Source organism: Coturnix japonica, unplaced genomic scaffold (genome assembly GCF_054131305.1).
Source record: "Coturnix japonica strain WE unplaced genomic scaffold, WE-NBRP24 Scf094, whole genome shotgun sequence".
In the NCBI taxonomy this organism is placed as follows: Eukaryota; Metazoa; Chordata; class Aves; order Galliformes; family Phasianidae; genus Coturnix; species Coturnix japonica.
Window position 1 is genome coordinate 179,951 of NW_028188997.1, and position 12,617 is coordinate 192,567.

General features: G+C 56.0%; 1 protein-coding gene and 1 long non-coding RNA gene across 10 annotated transcripts; one reads left to right on the forward strand and one right to left on the reverse strand.

Moving 5' to 3' along the window:
- Positions 1-501: 501 nt before the first annotated feature.
- Positions 502-9,796, reverse strand: LOC146751355 (uncharacterized). Its single transcript, XR_014941646.1, has 3 exons — positions 9,658-9,796; positions 6,558-6,694; positions 502-611 (listed from the first exon to the last, which is right to left on the reverse strand). It is a non-coding gene; the product is annotated as an uncharacterized LOC146751355 (long non-coding RNA).
- On the forward strand, positions 6,561-12,368 carry LOC146751356 (uncharacterized). 9 transcript variants are annotated; one of them, XR_014941645.1, is made up of 4 exons: positions 6,621-6,708; positions 9,721-9,813; positions 9,896-10,183; positions 11,181-12,366. XR_014941645.1 is itself a non-coding variant. In XM_085534673.1 (3 exons), the coding sequence occupies exons 1-3, from the start codon at positions 6,561-6,563 to the stop codon at positions 11,271-11,273; spliced, it is 423 nt and encodes a 140-aa protein (XP_085390799.1). In that variant the 3' UTR covers positions 11,274-12,368. The 9 variants fall into 9 exon arrangements, 5 of the variants coding, with proteins under 5 accessions (XP_085390799.1, XP_085390803.1, XP_085390801.1 ...); XR_014941644.1 differs by having other exon boundaries at positions 9,939-10,183; XR_014941643.1 differs by having other exon boundaries at positions 9,977-10,183.
- The last annotated feature ends 249 nt before the right edge of the window (positions 12,369-12,617 follow it).

Sequence of the window (12,617 nt, forward strand, 5' to 3'; positions counted from 1 at the left end):
GGAGCCACAGGCGGAGGGGGGAAATGGGCAGCAACCTGGGGGGGGAAAAGGGAGATGGTTATGGGGGTCTATGGGGTGTATGGGGTGTATGGGGTCTATGGGGTCTATGGGGCTGGGGGGGTATATGGGGGTCTATGGGGTCTATGGGGTCTATGGGGGTCTATGGGGGTTTATGGGGTCTATGGGGTGGGGGGGCTCTATGGGGGTCTATGGGGCTGGGGGGTATATGGGGTCTATGGGGTCTATAGGGCTGGGGGGTCTATGGGGTTGGGGGGGTGTCTATGGGTGTCTATGGGGATCTATGGGGCTGAGGGGGTCTATGGGTCTGGGGGGTTGGAGGTCTATGGTGCTTGGGAGGGTCTATAGGGCTGGGGGGGTCTATGGGGCTGAGGGGGTCTATGGGGCTGGGGGGGTGAGGATCTATGGGGCTGGGGGGGTCTATGGGGGTCTATGGGGCTGGGGGGGGTCTATGGGGCTGGGGTGGGTCTATGGGGTGTCTATGGGGGTCTATGGGGTCTATGGGGTCTATGGGGTCTATGGGGGCTATGGGGTCTATGGGGCTGCGGGGGGGGCGGCGGAGCCACAGGCGGAGGGGGGAGATGGGCAGCAACCTGGGGGGGGAAAAGGGAGATGGTTATGGGGGGTCTATGGGGTATATGGGGTCTATGGGGCTGGGGGGTCTATGGGGCAGATGTGGGGCTGGGGGTATATGGGTGTCTATGGGGAAGGGGGGGTCTATGGGGCTAGGGGGGGTCTATAGGGGTCTATGGGGTCTATGGGGTATATGGGGTCTATGGGGGTCTATGGGGCTGGGGGGTGTCTATGGGGTCTATGGGGCTGAAGGGATCTATGGTGTCTATGGGGTCTATGGGGCTGGGGTGGTTATATGGGGATCTGGGGGGTCTATGGGGTCTATGGGGTGGGGGGGCTCTATGGGGGTCTATGGGGCTGGGGGATATATGGGGGCTATAGGGCGAGGGGGGGCTATGGGGTCTATGGGGCTGAGGGGGTCTATGGGGCTGGGGGTGTCTATGAGGGTCTATGGGGGTCAGTGAGGCTGGGGGGGTCTATGGGGCAGATGTGGGGCTGGGAGGGATCTATGGGGGTCTATGGGGCAGGGGGGTCTATGGGGGTCTATGGGGGTCTATGGGGTCTATGGGGTCTATGGGGCTGGGGGGGTCTATGGGGGTCTATGGGGATCTATGGTGTCTATGGGGTCTATGGGGCTGGGGTGGTTATATGGGGGTCTATGGGGTCTATGGGGTATATGGGGTCTATGGGGATGTGGGGGTCTGTGGGGTCTATGGGGCTGGGGGGGTCTGTGGGGTCTATGGGGCTGGGGGGTTCTATGGGGGTCTATGGGGCTGAGGGGGTCTATGGGGCTGGGGGGGTCTATGAGGGTCTATGGGGGTCTATGGGGCAGGGGGGTCTATGGGGTCTATGGGGTCTATGGGGCTGGGGGGGTCTATGGGGTCTATGGGGTCTATGGGGCTGGGGGGTCTATGGGGCAGATGTGGGGCTGGGGGGTATATGGGTGTCAATGGGGAAGGGGGGGTCTATGGGGGTCTATGGGGGTCTATGGGGTCTATTGGGTCTATGGGGTATATGGGGTCTATGGGGGTCTATGGGGCTGGGGTGGTTATATGGGGGTCTATGGGGTCTATGGGGTCTATGGGGCTGGGGGGGGTCTATGGGGTATATGGGGTCTATGGGGCTGGGGGGTATATGGGTGTCTATGGGGAAGGGGGGGTCTATGGGGGTCTATGGGGTCTATGGGGTCTATTGGGTCTATGGGGTATATGGGGTCTATGGGGGTCTATGGGGCTGGGGGGGTTATATGGGGGTCTATGGGGTCTATGGGGCTGGGGGGTCTATGGGGCTGGGGGGTATATGGGTGTCTATGGGGAAGGGGGGGTCTATGGGGGTCTATGGGGTCTATGGGGTCTATGGGGCTGGGGGGTCTATGGGGTTTATGGGGTCTATGGGGCTGGGGGGTCTATGGGGTCTATGGGGTCTATGGGGCTGGGGGGTCTATGGGGTCTATGGGGTCTATGGGGCTGGGGGGTCTATGGGGTCTATGGGGTCTATGGGGCTGGGGGGGTCTATGGGGGTCTATGGGGATCTATGGTGTATATGGGGTCTATGGGGCTGGGGTGGTTATATGGGGGTCTATGGGGTCTATGGGGATGTGGGGGTCTGTGGGGTCTATGGGGCTGGGGGGGTCTGTGGGGTCTATGGGGCTGAGGGGGTCTATGGGGCTGGGGGGGTCTATGAGGGTCTATGGGGTCTATGGGGCTGGGGGGGTCTATGGGGTCTATGGGGTCTATGGGGCTGGAGGGGTCTATGGGGGTCTATGGGGATCTATGGTGTCTATGGGGTCTATGGGGCTGGGGTGGTTATATGGGGGTCTATGGGGTCTATGGGGTCTGTGGGGTCTATGGGGTCTATGGGGTCTATGGGGGTCTATGGGGTCTATGGGGTCTATGGGGTCTATGGGGATGTGGGGGTCTGTGGGGTCTATGGGGCTGGGGGGTTCTATGGGGGTCTATGGGGCTGAGGGGGTCTATGGGGTCTATGGGGCTGGGGGGTTCTATGGGGGTCTATGGGGCTGAGGGGGTCTATGGGGCTGGGGGGGTCTATGAGGGTCTATGGGGTCTATGGGGCTGGGGGGGTCTATGGGGTCTATGGGGTCTATGGGGCTGGGGTGGTTATATAGGGGCCTATGGGGTCTATGGGGTCTGTGGGGTCTATGGGGGGTCTATGGGGATGTGGGGGTCTGTGGGGTCTATGGGGCTGAGGGGGTCTATGGGGCTGGGGGGGTTCTATGGAGGTCTATGGGGCTGAGGGGGTCTATGGGGCTGGGGGGGGTCTATGAGGGTCTATGGGGCTGGGGGGGGTCAATGGGGAGGATGTGGGGCTGGGGGGTCTATGGCGCTGGGTGGGGGTCTATGGGGAGGATGTGGGGCTGGGGGGCTCTATGGGGTCTATGGGGCTGGGGGGCTTTATGGGGGTCTGTGGGGTCTATGGGGGTCTATGGGGCTGGGGGGAGTCTATGTGGGGCTGGGAGTGTTGGGGGTCTATGGGGTCTACAGAGGTCTATGCTATGGGGCTCTATGGGTCTCTATGTGTCCCTATGTATCTCTATGGGTCCCTATGTATCTCTATGGGGTCTCTATGGGGTCTCTATGGGTCTCTATGGGTCCCTATGGGGCAATTATAGGTCCCTATGGGTCTCTATGGGTCTCTATGGGTCTCTATGGGTCACTATGGGTCACTATGGGTCCCTATGGGTCTCTAAGGGTCCCTATGGGTCTCTATGGGTCTCTATGGGTCTCTATGGGTCCCTATGGGTCTCTATTGGTCCCTATGGGTCTCTAAGGGTCCCTATGGGTCTCTATGGGTCTCTATGGGTGCCTATGGGTCACTATGGGTCCCTATGGGTCACTATGGATCCCTATGGGTCTCTATGGGTCTCTATGGGTCCCTATGGGTCTCTATGGGTCTCTATGGGTCACTATGGGTCACTATGGGTCCATATGGGTCTCTATGGGTCCCTATGGGTCTCTATGGGGCTCTATGGGTCTCTATGTGTCCCTATGTATCTCTATGGGTCCCTATGTATCTCTATGGGGTCTCTATGGGGTCTCTATGGGACCCTATGGGGCAATTATAGGTCCCTATGTGTCTCTATGTGTCTCTATGGGTCTCCATGGGTCTCTATGGGTCTCTGTGGGTCTCTATGGGACTCTATGTGGCTCAGTGTATTGCTGAGTGTCTCTATGCGTTTCTGTGGGTCCCTATGGGTCACTATGGGGCAGCTATGTGTCCCTATGGGTCTCTATGGGGCAATTATAGGTCTCTATGGGTCCCTATTGGTCTCTATGGGGTTTCTATGGGTCCCTATGGGGCTCAGTGTATCACTATGTGTTTCTATGGGTCTCTATGGGGCAATTATAGGTCATTATGGGTCTCTATGGGTCCCTATGGGGTCTCAATGTGTCTCTATGGGGTCCCTATGGGTCCCTATGGGTCTCTATGGGGTCTCTATGGGTCCCTTTGGGTCTCAATGGGTCTCTATGGGGCATTATGGGGTCTCTATGGGTTCCTATGTGTCCCTATGGGTCCTTATGGGTCTCTATGGGTCCTTATGGGGTCCCTATGGGTCTCTATATGTCCCTATGTGTTCCTATGAATCCCTATGGGTCTCTATGGGGTCCCTATGGGTCTCTATGGGTCCCTATGGGTCCCTATGGGTCTCTATGGGTCCCTATAGGTCTCTCTGGGTCTCTATGTGTCCCTATGGGTCTCTATGTGTCCCTGTGGGTCCCTATGGGTGTCTGTGTGTCCCTATAGGGTCTCTATGGGTCTCTATGGGTCCCTATGGGGCAATTATATGTCCCTATGTGTCTCTATGGGTCTCTATGGGTCCCTATGGGTCTCTATGGGTCTCTATGGGTCCCTATGTATCTCTATGAGTCCCTATTGGTCTCTATGGGTCCCTATGTATCCCCATGTATCTCTATGGTTCCTCATGTATCCCTATGGGTCCCTATGGGTCTCTATGGGTCCCTATGGGTCCCTATGGATCTCAATGTATCCCTATGGGTCCCTATGGATCTCAATGTATCCCTATGGGTCCCTATGGGGTCTCTATGTATCTCTATGGTTCCCCATGTATCTCTATGGTACTGACGCGATGAGCCGCACTCTGCCGTTAGGGCGCCCCCTGCCGTTGGCCGCCAGCAGCAGCAGTTCGGGACCCTATGGGGTCTCTATGGGGTCTATGGGTCTCTATGGGTCTCTATGGGTCCCTATGTGTCCCTATGGGTCCCTATGTATCCCTATGGGTCCCTATGTGTCCCTATGGGGTCCCTATGGGTCTCTATGGGTCCCTATGGGTCCTTATGGGTCTCTATGGGTCCCTATGGATCTCTATGGGTCCCTATGGGTCCCTATTTGTCTCTATGGGTCGCAATGTGTCTCTATGGGGTCCCTATGGGTCTCTATGTGTCCCTGTGGGTCCCTATGGGTGTCTGTGTGTCCCTATGGGTCTCTATGGGTCCCTATGGATCCCTATGGATCCCTATGAGTCCATATGGGTCTCTATGGGTCTCTATGTGTCCCTATGGGTCTCTATGGGTCCCTATGTGTCCCTATGGGTCTCTATGGGTCCTTATGGGTCTCTATGGGTCCTTATGGGGTCCCTATGGGTCTCTATATGTCCCTATGTGTCCCTATGAATCCCTATGGGTCTCTATGGGGTCTCTATGGGTCTCTATGTGTCCCTATGGGTCCCTATGGGATCTCTATGGGGTCTCTATGTGTCCCTATGGGTCCCTATGGGTCTCTATGGGTCCCTATGTATCCCTATGGGGTCTCTATGTATCTCTATGTATCCCCATGTATCTCTATGGGTCCCCATGTATCTCTATGGTTCCCTATGTATCCCTATGGGTCCCTATGGGGTCTCTATGTATCTCTATGGTTCCCCATGTATCTCAATGTATCTCTATGGTACTGACGCGATGAGCCGCACTCTGCCGTTAGGGCGCCCCCTGCCGTTGGCCGCCAGCAGCAGCAGTTCGGGGCCCTATGGGGTCTCTATGGGGTCTATGGGTCCCTATGTGTCTCTATGGGTCCCTATGGGTCCCTATGGGTCTCTATGGGTCTCTATGGGACTCTATGTGGCTCAGTGTATTGCTAAGTGTCTCTATGCGTTTCTGTGGGTCCCTATGGGTCACTATGGGGCAGCTATGTGTCCCTATGGGTCTCTATGGGGCAATTATAGGTCTCTATGGGTCCCTATTGGTCTCTATGGGGTTTCTATGGGTCCCTATGGGGCTCAGTGTATCACTATGTGTTTCTATGGGTCTCTATGGGGCAATTATAGGTCATTATGGGTCTCTATGGGTCCCTATGGGGTCTCAATGAGTCTCTATGGGGTCCCTATGGGTCCCTATGGGTCTCTATGGGGTCTCTATGGGTCCCTTTGGGTCTCTATGGGTCTCTATGGGGCATTATGGGGTCTCTATGGGTTCCTATGTGTCCCTATGGGTCCTTATGGGTCTCTATGGGTCCTTATGGGGTCCCTATGGGTCTCTATATGTCCCTATGTGTCCCTATGAATCCCTATGGGTCTCTATGGGGTCTCTATGGGTCTCTATGTGTCTCTATGGGTCCCTGTGGGTCCCTATGGGTCCCTATGGGTCTCTATGGGTCCCTATGGGTCTCTATGGGGTCCCTATGGGTCTCTATGGGGTCCCTATGGGTCTCTGTGGGTCCCTATGGGTCTCTGTGGGTCCCTATGGGTCTCTATGGGTCCCTATAGGTCTCTCTGGGTCTCTATGTGTCCCTATGGGTCCCTATGGGATCTCTATGGGTCTCTATGGGTCTCTATGGGGTCTCTATGGGTCTCTATGGGTCTCTATGGGTCCCTATGTGTCTCTATGGGTCCCTATAGGTCCCTATGTATCCCTATGGATCTCAATGTATCCCTATGGGTCTCACTGTATCCCCATGTAACTCTATGGTTCCCCATGTATCTCTATGGTACTGACGCGATGAGCCGCACTCTGCCGTTAGGGCGCCCCCTGCCGTTGGCCGCCAGCAGCAGCATTTCCGGTCGGCCGCCATCTTGGTTCCGGGACGCTGCACCGACAGCAACGAACGACACGGGGTCACCGCTACGGGTCACCTGGGGGGTCAAAGGTCATATGGGGGTCACATAGGGGTCACATGGGGGTCAGAGGTCACATGGGGTCAGGGGGTCACATAGGGTTGGGGGGGTCACACAGGGTCTGGTACCGGTCTATGGGGTTCTATGGGGCTCTATGGGGTTCTATGGGTCCCTATGGGGTTCTATGGGGATCTATGGGGTTCTATGGGGTCTATGGGACTCTATGGGGCTCTATGGGACTCTATGGGTCCCTATGGTGTTCTATGGGGCGCTATGGGGCTCAATGGGGTCTATGGGGCTCTATGGGGTCTATGGGGTTCTATGGGGTCTATGGGGTTCTATTGGGCTCTATGGGGTCTATGGGGCTCTATGGGTCCCTATGGGGTCTATGGGGCTCTATGGGACAGTTATGGGGCTCTATGGGGCTCTATGGGTCCCTATGTGGCTCTATGGGGTTCTATGGGGCGCTATGGGGCTCTATGGGTTTCTATGGGTCCCTATGGGGTTCTATGGGGCTCTATGGGGTTTCCATGGAGTTCTTTGGGTCTCTATGTGTCTCTATGGGGTTCTATAGGGCTCTATGGGGTCTATGGGTCTCTATGGGGCGCTATGGGTCTCTATGAGTCCCTATGGTGTTCTATGGGGCGCTATGGGGCTCAATGGGGTCTATGGGGCTCTATAGGGTCTATGGGGTTCTATGGGGTTCTATGGCGTCTATGGGGTTCTATTGGGCTCTATGGGGCGCTATGGGGCTCAATGGGGTCTATGGGGCTCTATGGGGTCTATGGGGTTCTATGGGGTTCTATGGCGTCTATGGGGTTCTATTGGGCTCTATGGGGTCTATGGGGCTCTATGGGTCCCTATGGGGCTCTATGGAGCTCTATGGGGTCTATGGGAATCTATGGGGTTCTATGGGGCTCTATGGGATCTATGGGGCGCTATGTGGCTCTATGGGGTTCTATGGGGCGCTATGGGGCTCTATGGGTTTCTATGGGTCCCTATGGGGTTCTATGGGGCTCTATGGGGTTTCCATGGAGTTCTTTGGGTCTCTATGTGTCTCTATGGGGTTCTATAGGGCTCTATGGGGTCTATGGGTCTCTATGGAGCTCTATGGGGCTCTATGGGGCTGTTATGGGGTTCTATGGGGCTGCTATGGGGCTCTATATGGTGCTATGGGGCTCTATGGGACTCTATGGGGCTCTATGGGACTCTATGGGTCCCTATAGTGTTCTATGGGGCGCTATGGGGCTCAATGGGGTCTATGGGGCTCTATGGGGTCTATGGGGTTCTATGGGTCTCTATGGGTCTCTATGGGGCGCTATGGGTCTCTATGGGGCGCTATGGGTCTCTATGAGTCCCTATGGTGTTCTATGGGGCGCTATGGGTCTCAATGGGGTCTATGGGGCTCTATGGGGTCTATGGGGTTCTATGGGGTTCTATGGGGTCTAGGGGGTTCTATTGGGCTCTATGGGGCGCTATGGGGCTCAATGGGGTCTATGGGGCTCTATGGGGTCTATGGGGTTCTATGGGGTTCTATGGGGTCTATGGGGTTCTATTGGGCTCTATGGGGTCTATGGGGCTCTATGGGTCCCTATGGGGCTCTATGGAGCTCTATGGGGTCTATGGGGCTCTATGGAGCTCTATGGGGCTCTATGGGGCTCTATGGGTCCCTATGTGGCTCTATGGGGTTCTATGGGGCGCTATGGGGCTCTATGGGTTTCTATGGGTCCCTATGGGGTTCTATGGGGCTCTATGGGGTTTCCATGGAGTTCTATGGGTCTCTATATGTCTCTATGGGGTTCTATAGGGCTCTATGGGGTCTATGGGTCTCTATGGAGCTCTATGGGGCTCTATGGGGCTCTATGGGGCAGTTATGGGGCTCTATGGGTCCCTATGTGGCTCTATGGGGTTCTATGGGGCGCTATGGGGCTCTATGGGTTTCTATGGGTCCCTATGGTGTTCGATGGGGCTCTATGGGGTTTCCATGGAGTTCTATGGGTCTCTATGTGTCTCTATGGGGTTCTATAGGGCTCTATGGGGTCTATGGGGCTCTATGGAGCTCTATGGGGCTCTATGGGGCAGTTATGGGGTTCTATGGGGCTCTATGGAGCTCTATGGGGCTCTATGGGGCAGTTATGGGGTTCTATGGGGCTGCTATGGGGCTCTATATGGTGCTATGGGGCTCTATGGGGCAGTTATGGGTCTCTATGGGTCCCTATGGGTCCCTATGTTCCCCTATGTGTCTCTATGGGTCCCTATGGGTCTCTATGTGTCCCTATGGGTCTCTATGGGTCCCTATGTGTCCCTATGGGTCTCTATGGGTCTCTATGGGGTCCCTATGGGTCTCTATGGGTCCCTATGTGTCCCTATGGGTCTCTATAGGTCTCTAAGGGTCTCTAAGGGGTCCCTATGGGTCGCTATGGGTCCCTATGGGTCACTATGTGTCTCTATGGGTCTCTATGTGTCTGTATGGGTCCCTATGGGTCCCTATAGGTCTCTATGGGTCCCTATGGGTCTCTATTGGTCCCTATGGGTCTCTATTGGTCCTTATGGGTCTCTATGGGTCTGTATGGGTCCCTATGGGTCTGTATGGGTCCCTATGGGTCTCTATGGGTCTCTATGGGTCTCTATGGGTCTCTATTTGTCCCTATGGGTCCCTATGTGCCCCTATGTGTCTCTATGGGTCCCTATGGATCTCTATGGGTCCCTATGTGTCCCTATGGGTCTCTATGTGTCTCTATGGGTCCCTATGGGTCTCTATGGGTCCCTATGGGTCCCTATGGGTCTCTATGGGTCCCTATGTGTCCCTATGGGTCTCTATGGGTCTCTATGGGTCTCTATGAGTCCCTATGTGTCCCTATGGGTCCCTATGGGTCTCTATGGGTCCCTATGTGTCCCTATGAATCCCTATGTATCTCTATGTGTCCCTATGTTCCCCTATGGTGCTGCCGTAAGGCCCCCATGCGCTGCCCGCCTCTCGCCTGCATGAACTCGCCCTCGATGACGGCGCAGCCGCTGAGCGCTCCGTACTCCCCGCTCTGCAGGCACTGACGAAGCCGCCCCATTTGGGGTCCTCGGGGTCCTTCACCGCGTCAAAATGGCGCCGGGCGGACGGCCAAGATGGCGGCCGGGACAGGGTGAGGCGGTTAGACACGCCCCCTCCAATCTCTGACCAATGGCAGCGCGGTGTGATCCTTAGTCCCGCCCCCTGACCAATAGCAGCGCGGTGTGACTCTTAGTCCCGCCTCCTGACCAATGGCAGAGCAATGCTTCTCATCCCCGCCATCTGACCAATGGCAGCGCGGCGTGAGTCTTAGTCCCGCCCCCTGACCAATGGCAGCACAGCGCTTTGTACAGACAGTCCCATCGTCCAATAGAATCGCCGCGCTGATCTTAGCCCCGCCTTCAACGTGAGAATCTCGCTTTCCCATTGGCCGATCATTGGCCCCGCCCCCTTCCCAGAGTGCCCCGCGGTGCCAAGATGGCGGCGCTGCTGGTGGCGGCGATGTTGGTGGCGGCGGCGGCGGCCGCGGGGGGGGCGGGGCCCTGCAGGGGGGGGGGAGGAATCAGGGTATGAATATTCATGAGGGGGGCGGGGCTAAGGGGGGGGCTGTGGGGGGTAATGGGGGCTATGGGGGCTATGGGGGTAATGGGGGTTAATGGGGTTAATGGGGGTTATGGGGGTAATGGGGTTTAATGGGGGTTAATGGGGTTAATGGGGTTCAATGGGGGCTATGGGGCTAATGGGGGCTATGGGGTCTATAGGGGTATTGGGGTTTAATGGGGGTTAATGGGGTTTAATGGGGGCTATGGGGGTATTGGGGTTAATGGGGGTTATGGGGGCTATGAGGTCTATGGGGTTAATGAGAGTAATGGGGGTTAATGGGGTTTAATGGGGCCTATGGGGTCTATGGGGGTAATGGGGTTTAATGGGGGTTAATGGGGCCTATCGGGTCTATGGGGGTAGTGGGGGGAATGGGGGCTATGGGGGTAATGGGGTTTAATGGGGGTAATGGGGCTTAATGGGGTCTATGGGGGTGTTGGGGTCTATGGGGTCTATAGGGGTATTGGGGTTTAATGGGGGTTAATGGGGTTTAATGGGGGCTATGAGGGTTAATGGGGGTACTGGGGTCTATGGGGTCAATGGGGGCTATGGGGGCAATAGGAGGAATGGGGGTAATAGCGTCAATAGGGGGGTGGGGGGCTATGGGGGTAATGGGGGCCATGGCGTTTAATGGGGGTCAATGGGGGCTTATGGGGGAAATAGGGGTAATGGGGTCTATGGGGGGCATGGGGGTATTGGGGGTAATGGGGGCTATGGGGGTTAATGGGGTTTAATGGGGGCTATGAGGGTTAATGGGGGTATTGGGGGTCAATGGGGGTAAGTGGGTCAATGGAGGCTATGGGGTCCATAGGGGCTATGGGGTCTATGGGGTCTATGGGGTCCCTATGGTGTCTATGGGGTTACTGCCCCCATTGACCCCATTGCCCCCCATCCCCTCAGGCCGCTGACAGCCGTGGTGACGCTGAGAGCTGCACCATGACAGTGACATTAGAGCACAGCATGGACAGCTGTGAGTTAATACCCCCTTATTAATTACCCCCACTTATTAATTACCCCCCCCTCATTACCCCCCTTAGTGATGCCCCCCCCCATATAACCCATAGAGACCCATAGAGACCCATAGAGACCCCATAGAGACCCATAGAGACCCATAGGGACCCATAGAGCCCCATAGCTGCTCCATAGCGACCCATAGTGACCCATAGAGACCCATAGAGACCCATAGAGACCCATAGGGACCCATAGAGACCCATAGGGACACATAGAGAAATATCGGGACCCCATAGAGACCCATAGGGGACCATAGAGACCCATAGGGACCCATAGAGACCCATAGAGACACATAGAGACCCCATAGAGACCCATAGAGACCCATAGGGACCCATAGAGACCCATAGCGGACCATAGGGAACCATAGAGACCCATAGAGACCCATAGCGGCCCATAGGGACACATAGAGAAATATCGGGACCCCATAGAGACCCATAGGGAACCATAGGGACCCATAGAGACCCATAGGGACCAATAGAGACCCATAGAGACCCATTGAGCCCCATGGGGACCCATAGAGACCCCATAGAGACCCATAGGGACCCATAGAGACACATAGAGACCCATAGGGACCCATAGAGACCCATAGAGACCCATAGAGACCCATAACGGCCCATAGGGACACATAGAGAAATATCGGGACCCCATAGAGACCCATAGGGAACCATGGAGACCCATAGAGACACATAGAGACCCCATAGAGACCCATAGGGACACTTAGGGACCCATATGGACCCATAGAGACCCATAGGGACACATAGAGACCCATGGAGACCCATAGGGACCCATAGAGACCCATAGAGACCCATAGGGAACCATAGAGACCCATAGCGGCCCATAGGGACACATAGAGACCCATATGGACCCATAGTGACCCCATAGAGACCCATAGAGACCCATAGGGACACTTAGGGACCCATATGGACCCATAGAGACCCATAGGGACACATAGAGACCCATAGGGACCCATAGAGACCCATAGAGACCCATAGAGACTCATAGAGACCCATAGAGACCCATAGGGACCTATAGCGATACACTGAGACCCCATAGAGACCATTATTGTTCCCCCCCATATTGATGCCCCCCCCCCCCATATAACCCCCTATTACCCCCCCATATTGATGCCCCCCCCCCTTATTAACCCCCATATTGATGCCCCCCCCTTATTGATCCCCATATTGATGCCCCCCCCCCTTATTGACCCCCAATATTGATGCCCCCCCCCCACATAACCCCCTATTATCCCCCATATTAATGCCCCCCCATATTGATGCCCCCCCCCTTATTAACCCCCATATTGATGCCCCCCCCCTTATTGACCCC